The sequence below is a fragment of the Eucalyptus grandis genome, chromosome 8 (genome assembly GCF_016545825.1).
Source record: "Eucalyptus grandis isolate ANBG69807.140 chromosome 8, ASM1654582v1, whole genome shotgun sequence".
Classification (NCBI taxonomy): Eukaryota; Viridiplantae; Streptophyta; class Magnoliopsida; order Myrtales; family Myrtaceae; genus Eucalyptus; species Eucalyptus grandis.
Window position 1 is genome coordinate 34,562,925 of NC_052619.1, and position 11,084 is coordinate 34,574,008.

At 39.5% G+C, this 11,084-nt stretch overlaps 1 protein-coding gene across 1 annotated transcript; it reads right to left on the reverse strand.

The window, feature by feature from the left end:
- Window positions 1-2,464: 2,464 nt before the first annotated feature.
- On the reverse strand, window positions 2,465-10,126 carry LOC104414189 (pleiotropic drug resistance protein 1). The gene is given in 37 exon segments (XM_039300505.1): window positions 2,465-2,725; window positions 2,833-3,087; window positions 3,190-3,361; window positions 3,438-3,665; window positions 3,761-3,894; window positions 3,980-4,063; window positions 4,156-4,214; window positions 4,217-4,234; window positions 4,237-4,444; window positions 4,590-4,925; window positions 5,054-5,091; window positions 5,094-5,186; window positions 5,327-5,422; window positions 5,425-5,442; window positions 5,522-5,684; window positions 5,778-5,881; window positions 5,947-5,981; window positions 5,983-6,105; window positions 6,197-6,247; window positions 6,249-6,295; window positions 6,297-6,512; window positions 6,594-6,751; window positions 6,754-6,831; window positions 6,834-6,870; window positions 6,971-7,116; window positions 7,119-7,175; window positions 7,178-7,267; window positions 7,335-7,425; window positions 7,507-7,560; window positions 7,762-7,838; window positions 7,947-8,003; window positions 8,006-8,108; window positions 8,206-8,294; window positions 8,676-8,760; window positions 9,362-9,404; window positions 9,406-9,480; window positions 9,801-10,126. Coding segments are annotated over 37 exon segments (4,305 nt in total).
- Between the last annotated feature and the right edge of the window lie 958 nt (window positions 10,127-11,084).

Sequence of the window (11,084 nt, forward strand, 5' to 3'; positions counted from 1 at the left end):
TCTTCATTGAATAGTAGCCAAAAAAAGTCCACATGGACGCATATTTTAAAAATGCCAAGTCACATTAAATTTTTAATTATAAAATTCATGTAATTTTTTGGCCAAAATTTGTTACTACAAGCATTTAACTAATCTTTTTTTTTCTCCAGTTTAGCACTAAAGTAAGCGCCATACACAACTTTCGACACTTCTAATATCCTTCTCCCGATCTCTAGGTATCCAAAATTCTACGCTCATGCTCTTGCATTAATAAAAAAAAAACATATAATGATAATAATATGTTATACGCTAATAGATAGACAAATGGGCAATTCAATTGAGTCCACTTAACTCTCATTTTATACCATGATTCTATTGTAGATTCAAACTTTTTATCAATCTTTCTCATGTCTCTCTAGAAGCTCGTTTGGTCTAACTGTAGCTAAACTATAACTATGTTATGTCGTAACTATTTTATGAAGTGTTGTAACTTTTATGTTTGGTAATACATATTTTATAATTGAAATACCCCAAAACTGTGTGAAACAGCTTCTCAAAAGTTATATAGCTTTGCTGGTACGACAATCATGAGGTACTTGCCAAATACCTTGTGAAATCTAAAGCCCCAATTTTCATAACCGAAACTGATGGAGGGTTCGAGTGCATTTCCAACAGCCCAAAATGTATATGAAGAGAGAAAGATCCATTGTCCTTTGGCTAATATATATGAAGAGAGAAAAATCACGCATGAGAAGTTGTGAAACATAGTTTGTTTGAATATGTTTCCTAATCTTATTGTGGTGTCAATGCAGATAAATATGGATTTGTTCTTAATAAATAAACTAGTGGACCTATTCGGTTATTATACTTGACTGGATCTCGAGTGGGTCCACGAATTGGTAGGCTAGTTCCCAGTTCTGGATTCATGGGTGGGAAACGACCCATCCTAAAATCAATCACCCCACTATTACTATTACATAATATGTCGCACATTATAGATCTCTTTCTTGTATATACATGTATTGCTATCGATTTTCTCTTACGTAGAACTCTATTGTCTTGTAACATGAAAAACGAAATTTTTGCGCATGCTGATGAATTCAAACAAAGGTGTTATTATTACATAAAAAAAGAAAAAAGGAAAAAACTAAACTATGGTAAAGAGGACATATATTTTATTAGTGAAAAGAAATAAAAATAATTGAAGAAATCTTATCATATAGAAAAAGAGGGATGTGTGTGATCCGAAAATAATAAGAGTGACACGTGTCAATTAAAGAATGAGTAAAATTTTGTTTTGAGTGTTGTGAGTAGATCTAGTCAATAGGAAGATTTGGATATGTTAGGTCAAGCACTAGGCTAAAACTCTCGCCATGCCTACTATTAAGGGCCCGCATGATAACATTTCTATTTCTCCCGATTTATGTTCTTTTATTTTCCAGAATAAAAAAAAAAGAATAGAAATCCGTTTGGTAACGCCAACTTATTTTACTATTCCCCGGAATAGAAAAGTGGTTAGAGAATAGATTTGGAACAAAAACAAGAAATAAAAAAAGTAGCTTCTTGTTCCCGTGAACAATTTCTAGAAATAAGTCCTTTTTTTTCTTTTCTATTTTTCTTTTGTTCTTCTTCCTTGTTGCGGCTACCGCCGGCCGCCTACCAACCACCGGCCACCTCTCGCCGCCCGTGGCCATCGTCGGCCGACCATCGCCAACCTTCGCAAATGCCGACCTCCGACGCCGCCCGACCACTGGGGACGATCGTCGCCGTCGTCACCCACAATCCACCAGCCAACGACCACCACCAACTGCCGTCATCGCCGCCTGACCGCCATCGCCATTGCCCAATCGCCGGCAGCCTGTCGCTGCCATCAACCACTGCTCGTCACCACATGACCACCACTTGCCGCCATAGGGCCGCCGACCGTTGCCGCCAATCGCCAGGCAAACAAGTGGCCGCGGGAGGGGGCAGTAAACCGATGGGCTATGAACAACGGTCCTGGGGCAGCGGTGGGCAATGACGGTCGGCAATCCTATAGCGGCAAGTGGCGGTCATAAATTGTACCAAAAGCATTTCTATTTTTTTCTATTCCAAGAATGTAAATTTTGTATAGTTACCAAACATCTTATTTTACTCATAAAAGAACTATTTCTAAAAAGAAATAGTTCCCTCTAATAAAAACATTGCCATGCGCACCCTAAATGAACATACAAAATTTCTTGGGCCTAAGTGGAGGCCCAACAATACATATGCTTGAAGCATCTGCTGACCATGTACACAAACGGAAGACAATATTGCATAAGAATGTTCGTTTCGCTGCAGCATAATTCCCAATTTAATCGGTCTCCCAGAAAGATCCATATGATCGAAAAGATGTAGAGAGTTGCTAGAAAAGCAAAAAAATACATATACTTGCTATAGTAAGTAGATATCATTTTCTAATAGAGAAACACATTTGATTTGCCGATTGAGGTGATACTCAAGTCTACCGCCTCTGGAAATTGAGTATCTTGATGGAAATGGCGAAAACGAACACGAAAAGCATTGTGAATCCTATCATCACCGCGGCAATCATGCCCAAAAAGCCGTGTCGATAACCAAAGTAATCTCTCATGTATTCTTCCACTGTGTCCCCAGTGTCTTCAAGCCTAGTTGTCAAATTGCCGAACTGAGAGACCACCAATCCATATAAAGTCCAAGAAACGGGGCACACCCAGTAGAACCATCTCCACCATATAGGTATCCTCTGTTTAAAAAGTAGTCATGAGGATGTTCACAAATAAGGCATCACAGTTCATGTTGAAAACAAAATTAGCATATACATGAAAATCAATAGGTTGCTATAGAACTTACAGTCCTTGGCACGACGAAACCTGAAAAGAGGTTCCATATGGCATAGAATGCAAAAGAGACGATGGAAGCGATGTGGTGGTTTGGGGTCATGCCCACGGCCATCATACCATAGTATGTGAAATACAACAATGTGAAGAACATGAAGAATAGATACCAGAAAAATTTTGCAACGGTCCATTTGAATCCAATCATTGCATAAACTATGATACCATATGATATAGCTTGCATTTAGGGACATATAACTTCAATTAGAACCTAGAAAATAAAGATGAATCGCATAAGCCACTTTCTAGTATTGATTCATACATAACACCATTTAGAATAAGTGTACCCGAAATCATTTGGAAGCAATTTTACCTGTGCTAATGCATATGGTAGGGCCGAGTACATCCCTGCAGCTCGCTCTCTATAGAAAACCGTTCTCTCCACTGCAACAACTGGTTGCACAGAAGATGCATTTTGCATTCCAAGGAAGAAAATAGCCGCATACATCGATCCCATCGCATTGAGCAAATCTTGACTCCGGGTCCTGCGAACTTAATATTCAGAAACACACAACTTCGAGAATGAATGAGGCAGATATTGACACTCTAGGCAGAACTTACGTTTTAGAGCCGAGGTCCCAAAACATAGTCCCAAACATTAAGGCAATGGAGATGGTGAAGAGGAACCGAACAGCCGTGTACGGCGGATTCCGCCAGTAAGACCAATGTTGCTTCCATAAGCAAGCCATCAATTGGGTGAAAGTTGACTGAGAATACTTAGTCGGGAAATAGAGGTCCTTAGCATTTGGAGGAGGTATGCTCAACTCTTCAATCAAAGCCTTGTTTCTCCTGAAAATCACAAAAATGTTTTTTCCCATCGACATCTTACAGGTTAATGGCAAGACTTAAAGATGGACCTTTGGCTATATATACGATGAACCCACCTGTACAAATCTGAGTTCTTGTATAGATCAGAAAAATCGACACCTAAAGTGAGTTCTTGTGCTGGGCTTGTAACTTCGAGCATCCAAGTTGCTGGATTATAGCCATCTTTGATTTTACTAACTCCTTGGATTCCCTTCATTTTGAAGATACCATGGTGATTCATGTAGGGAAAGAAAAGTACAGTTGAAGCCATATTATATGAGTGAAACATTCTGTACCTCAAAGTACTCTATTAGATGAGAAGAATGACGACCCAGAGGGCCGACATATATCTCTTGTCCCCCTCGCTTCATTAAGAAAAGCTGCGAGCAAGTGAAAATGCAATATCTTCTAAGTTTAAGTGTGCTACAAACAGACTTTTTGTATTTTGAATGTGTTGACTGACATAACTCACCTCATCGAAAGCTTCAAATATATCAATGCTTGGTTGGTGAATTGTGCATACGACTGTTCTCCTGTGTCCACTGTATTCTAACTGTTCTCATGACAATAGCAGCAGCTCTTGCATCAAGCCCTGAGGTAGGTTCGTCCATGAAAATGATGGAGGGGTTTGCGACTAGTTCAACTGCAATGGTCAGCCTTTTGCGTTGCTCGATGGATAGACCATCCACACCAGGCAAACCAACCAAGGCCTGTCTCAGCGGATTTAGCTCCACAAGTTCCATAACTTCCTCAACAAACAGCTACAACATTTTTGTCCGTTATAAGTGATTTGAATTAAATTGATCCTCAATTAAACTACAGAGCCAACAAAGCAGCAAGCACTTCCACAATTTGTTTTAAGTTAAGAAGGCAATCCTGGTAGAAATATATTGTGGTATTAGAAGCAAACCTTCTGGTTTGGTCGTCCACGCCAGGAGGCAAACGCAGCCATGCCGAGTAAATTAAGGACTCATAGACAGTAACATGAGGTGAATGGATATCGTTTTGTTCACAATATCCAGAAATCTGAGCAAATGTATCTTGATTCTTTGGATACCCAGAAATTGTTATGTTGCCCTCGATGTATCCTCCGGTTTTTCTCCCAGCCAACACATCCATTAGAGTAGTTTTACCAGCACCGCTAACGCCCATTAGAGCAGTAAGAACGCCTGGCCTAAAAGAACCACTTGCACCTTTCAAGAGCACCAATCTATCCTCAGGTGCACCTTGATTCGTCATTTCCTAACAAGATAAGAACAAACACTTAATCATACTTTGGATGAACATTTGAGCTTTAACACTTATGATTTATCATGATGATATATCAATGAAGTATTATCTTCAAATTTTTCATAACTTAAGATAATTACCCGTGGCATATCAACTGAATAAGTTATTTCATCAAAGTAATTGAGTGCGGCTCAAATGGGAGCACCATTCCTCTTTTCGTATTGGCGGCAACAGCTGTTTCAGGCCATGGGGGTGTAGGCTTGGATGACCTCCCTACAAGACCCAATAGAAAAGATAGGCAAAGAAGTAACATGAGCCCCTAATGGACCAAAGCCTTTTGTTCACCCCTTTGAGGTCTTAACTACTGCTAAATCATAGAAACTGAAAAGATATTAACTACTAGGGCTTCATACCAGATCCATTTCTCAGACTAGAGCCTCGAGATTGCAACTGAATTGATCCTTCTATTCTATCAACGTTCTTGTTGCCCTCAGGATCATCTGATTTTACTGTGTGGATTTGCCAAAGGCTGCATTCACATGAAGCTTGAGTTGGCAAGCTCTTTTGTTGATAGAAACTTCAACAAGAAGAAAAGCAAAAGCACTTACGATTAAGAAGAGCGAGAGCCACCGAAAACCCAAAGTTGAAGAGGGATGATGAACCCAAACAATGCCCCAAGTCCTATCCAATATAATATGCTTCAGTAAAGAACCCACGAGACTTCAAAACTTGAATTCCTAGGGGTTCGTTTGTACTTGAATTTGGGGGAATCTATCATAAGGAATAACACGAGGAATTAGTCAATTAGAGATTTATATCTATGAAAGGTCATAATATTGGCATTAAGCATTTACAAGACTTTACCTTATTCCAATTAGATCCTAAAAGTTCATTGACGACTATGGCGTTCTGCCCATACATTAAAGGAGATGTCCAATATCCCCATATCCACCATTTCTTTACGTCCTCTACAATTCAAAGAAATCAAGATTAGTACTTAAGAAAAGAAGCTGAACTCTAGTATTCGCAGTACCTCGGGAAAGAACAACTCCACCCAATGCAACGAGTGAGCAGCACAAATGACCCGAATGTGTTGGCAACGATCAAGTTTCTCCCAAGTGCCGCGATCAATCGAAACAATCCAGAGGCCATCTGATTAATGGCCACAAGCAAAAGATAATGCTTGAACAACCTATAACACAATATAAACAGTAGAATGTCTCAATCAAAACAACGAGATTAGAGTTTCCATCTTACCACTGAAGAATAATCACAGTTCTTACCTTCCAACATTTGGATCATATCCAGTGACGTAGTAGGTGATGAACACCTGCTGCAACCTCCACAAATGTGATAGGGATTTTTAGAATCCAGGATGGTAGGAGCATATGCCCATGTGGGATAGAAGAGGAGGTCTCTTTGCTTGTAGAAAATTGGGAGCTTGGCTATAGTCATTGAAATCTCTGACATTCCATTGAACATGATCGTGATCACGGTGAAGAACAAGGCACCAATGTAAACTCCTCCATCAGTTACGGTATCCCGATGCATCTTAGTCCGTAAGAATAGGGTCACCGAAATAAACGCCAAAATTATGAGCTAATAAACAAGTCACGCGCTTTAAGTATATCGACAATTCATGGCTAAAACGAATTGAAAGAGCATGAAGTAGGTATTTACCTGAGAGACCTTGAAGATGTAGACAAATGAGTTCCTTTTCATAAGCAAGCACTCTCTTAAAATGCAAGCTTTAAGCAAATCCTTCATTCCAACACCAAATCTTTTGGTCAAAGCGGCTGGGTGGTTCTTGCTCTTATCAAATGGAGTGGAAAGTTCATCCCGAGCTTTCTTCCCACATGAAATGACTGGAATGCCTCCACAAATTCCCGAACCGTGACAAAAGTGTAAGGCTCATCTTATGCATCTAATACCGATGCTGATCTTTTCTTGATGTTACCTATCGAAAGGTAGAAAATACGTTATTGCAAGACACTTCCCACAGAGTATCTTTCATCTCACAAAAGTTGTTGAAATAAAATCTTCATATTTTTACATACTTCCTGCAAGAAATCAGCAACACCCTTCCTCCTAGGGCATTTGAATCCCATGGATTTAAAGAAATCTAGAATGAGTTCACGTGGGGCCCGGTACAATTTGACCATCGATAGGAGAATAATGTCATCAAACAGATCATAAGTCTCCGAGCTGGTTGGAGGAGAGAGATAATCGCCGTTCCATCAAGAATGTGTATAAATTGTTTCGGAAGTTGACAATTTGGTATGTCGCCGAGCTATCGAGCCCAGCTTGATATCTCATCCATCAAAAATACCTCGCAGGCCCCACCAGCATCTCACCTAGAAATTATAGGTCGAGAATTGAACATTTTCATTTACTAAAGTTTGATATGTTTCTAGTTCTAACCTGCGGTCACACGCTTCCGTTGTCCTCCGGAAATACCCCTCAACATTTCATCTCCAACCATCGCATCAGCACATATTTCCAACCCTAAAATCTGTGGAGAAAACACATGCATTAAAGTTCTGCTACCTACCAAGTGCATGCATGATTTTTTGGTAATTTTTGTCATAGTTACCTTGAGGATATAATCAATGACGACATTAGCCTCCGACCTTCTATTACTGTCTTGCTGTGGAATTAGACTCATTGCATTAGAAAAACCAAACACCGGTTGGTCTAAGAATTAAAAACATAAAAAAAATGCTTGCCGGAGTCCGGGACTCAAAACCATTACTTCATCGTTAGTTTCTTCTTATGGATTACTTAATTCATCTCCTTTCTTTAATTGAAAAAAATGAAAAACAACTCCAACCTCTCCTTGTTTAATTACCTTCATGAAGATATCGACATCAGGATCTGGTTTTATATTTGCCGCTTTCTCTCTTCTTGACAACTCTGACAACATATCTACAGATGCCGCCAAAGGAATCAACATTTTTTATTCGAAAAAGAAAAATTGTCCAAGTCAAACTCAAATATGACATCATAAAATAGGAAAGTATCGAATTTGCTAACTGTATCGTGATCCAACTCCCACGACATCTTGCGGGGAGAAGGCCAAAGTTTCTAACGGGTCATTTCTCCTATGTGAAGATCCTGTTGACTTATGTAAGCCGCGGTTCTTTGGGGCACAAACTCATTCATGACATGTCCATTGTAAGTTACCCTTCCTGTCGTCTGAGGAAAAATCTTCACTCTTTCAGTATAATTGGATGATATTTTGATGTATAACAAAAGGAGGGCTTAAATTTGATGAAAGGTGACTTGCGTTAACCTTTAGTTCAGGATCAAGCTTGCCGGCCAAAGCTAACAAGAGAGTGGTCTTTCCTGAACTAGGTGGACCTAGAAGCAAAGTCATCCTACAAAATTGTCCACCCAAATGAGAAGAAACTTGCCAAAAAATAAAAGTAAAGCTAATTTTCCACCATTGTGATAAAGGAAAAAAGACAAATCCAAATTCAATTCAATTTGGTTTTGTTCTCATTGAAAGATGGAAATATATTAGTTCCAAATTGAATTTGAATTGGTAATCCAATCAACATGTTGAAAACTTCTTTCCAACTAGAATGTGACAATTTCTAGTTGGGACCTTTGATTAATTACACGAAGTCTAATGTATTGAATACAGCACCTAGCTCGGAGATGGAACCAAATCACTCATGCTGAAATAAAATTAAGTTTATTTCAAGGTTGAATTTGGAGGCTTGAAGAACTGGTTTTTGAGTTGGTTTGATTTGCTCACCGCCAGTTTGATGATCCCACTAACATCTTGAAGGATGGTCAAGTGCTTCTTTCTACTAGGAAGTATGTGCAGAAAATTCAAGAAGCCCTTCAGGGTAGAAAGAAACAAAAGAAAAGTAAAGGTTAAATGAAGAAGCCAATCGAACATCCAATCAATTTATTGAATATCATTTTAGTTGGATGATCTTTATTGCAAATTGTTTGACTCACTAATATAGGACTTTGGATGTGTGGTCTATATTTTGCTAGGATCCTCCTTCAATAGCTAGCTTCTAGGCTCTAATTCTCCTAAAGTCAATATCAATGGATACAAAAGCCATTTGTCATCTCTCCCACTGCAACTGAGCGGCACAGGTGGTGACACAAGGATTGTAGTGTTTGCTCGAGACTAGCTAAAGGGCTAGCACAAAAGCTAACCCTTTGTATGCGCCGCGATCGCGGAGCATGGTTGATCATTATGATCCTAATTGTAAGGGATGGGACTCGGATCTCACATATATGGTGTGGGCTCATGTGTAGTTTATATGGTATCGGAGCTCTTTACACTTCAATGGATAGCTATCGAGGTGAGAGAGCCAAGGCCATAAAAATCACATATTGAAGTCCATATCGATGAATTAGGATCCTAACAAAATGGAGCTGCCATTTTGGCTTTTATATTCCACATATTTAGGTGGTTGCTAGCTTACCTCTAGAATACTAGTGCAGAAATTAATGACGGTGGGCAAGCTCGCTTCCTTCATGAGCCTCTCGCCTCCACTTTCAAATGCTCGACCCGACTTCAATTGTAGGAAGATCAATTCCAACTCTGCGACCAGACTCACCAAAAACCACAATTAGTCAAGCCTAAAATAAATAATAAATAATAAATTAATTAATTACATCTTTGACAGTACGAGGACAACTTTACCGCGAAAAGACAAAACATGCATGAATCTTCATAACGATTCCCACCATTCTGGACGACAAAATTTTCAGGGGCATGATAAGATTTTCCTTGGTAAAGATTTTCTCGGAATCTAACAGACTCCATGCCAAGAAACGTGGCATATTTGGTAAACATTTTCCTTTTTTACTCAGAAAACCCACAAACAGAGGTTCCAAAGACAGAGCAAACAGAGATCGTACCTGTCAATGCGGTTCCGGAGCTTCAGCAAGAAGCCCTCGTTGTCCTCCTCAGTGACCCTCACTAACCTCTCAAGCAATCTCTTCCTGTCATGAAAGCCCAGGTTCCAGATATCGATTTGGTTAGCCCGCCGCCGGCCGTCGAATCCCTTTCTGGAGACGCTCGAAGGTGGGAGTTTCTCGAGAGCAGCCCATCTCAGAGCTTCCTCGTCATCCTCATCGCGCGAAGACCTCGAGAACACATCCGCTATCGATGCATGGTTCCTCCACGTGGTGGAGCTGGTCGCGCGCAGGCTGTTGCCTGCTCTGTATGTATCTCCTCCATCCATGGATGATGATGGTATCTGCCCCTAGCGCTGCTCTTGCTCTGTTTTCAAAACAAAAGTGAAGAAGAAGAAGAAGAAGAAGAAGAGGAGGAGGAGGAGGAGGAGCGGGGAGGTGACAGCGTTTCGTAGCTGATGTGCGCTTGTGTAATTACGTATGAAAATTGGCTCTTTGCATCGAGCTCATAAGTAAGAGAGAGACGGGGTAGACAGGCGCGAAAATGGAGTTTATATAGAGACTGAGAGAGCACATAAATATTCTTCATTTCAATATTTACGCTTTTTTTTTTTTCAATTGAACTTCTATATTTTCTATTTATAAAATTAAATCCTTTAATTTTCACAAATCTTCTAATCGAATCCTTGACCGCCCAGTCTACCCAAGTCCAATGGACGTGGCCCCTGGACAACGTCTTAGCGCAACACGCAGAAAATTTTTCCAGCGTGGATATCCATGTGAGAGTCTATATTGGCCAAAATTCATCCGTATTATACTCGTGCTGTCTACATATGCTAAATTTTTCCACATACGTCCACGTGGAGATTCACATTTTATCTGTATCACACACGTCAACTAAAATTAGTTGGGTTTGGTGTTAGAGGGAATTGATTAAATTACTCATGAAAGTAAAAGAATTTGAGTAGATAAATTAAAATAACGAGAATTTAATTAGAGAAAATGTGAGAGTATAAAGAATAAAAGGCCAAATCTTTTTTTTTAAAAGACAATGAACCGATTGGGATGCTGGGATCATTGTAAAGTTATGTTCGTTATATTATTTCATAAGGCTGTATTTGGTCATCTGAATTTCAAATAAGGATAGGATTAGATAATTTGATATTGAAATTAATGGATTTTACTATTAGTGAACCGCAATAATAGAGCGGATGTTTTCATATTCTACCTCATTTATTGATTGTAGGAACTATCATATCGATGTAAATGCACAAACAGAAATTATAA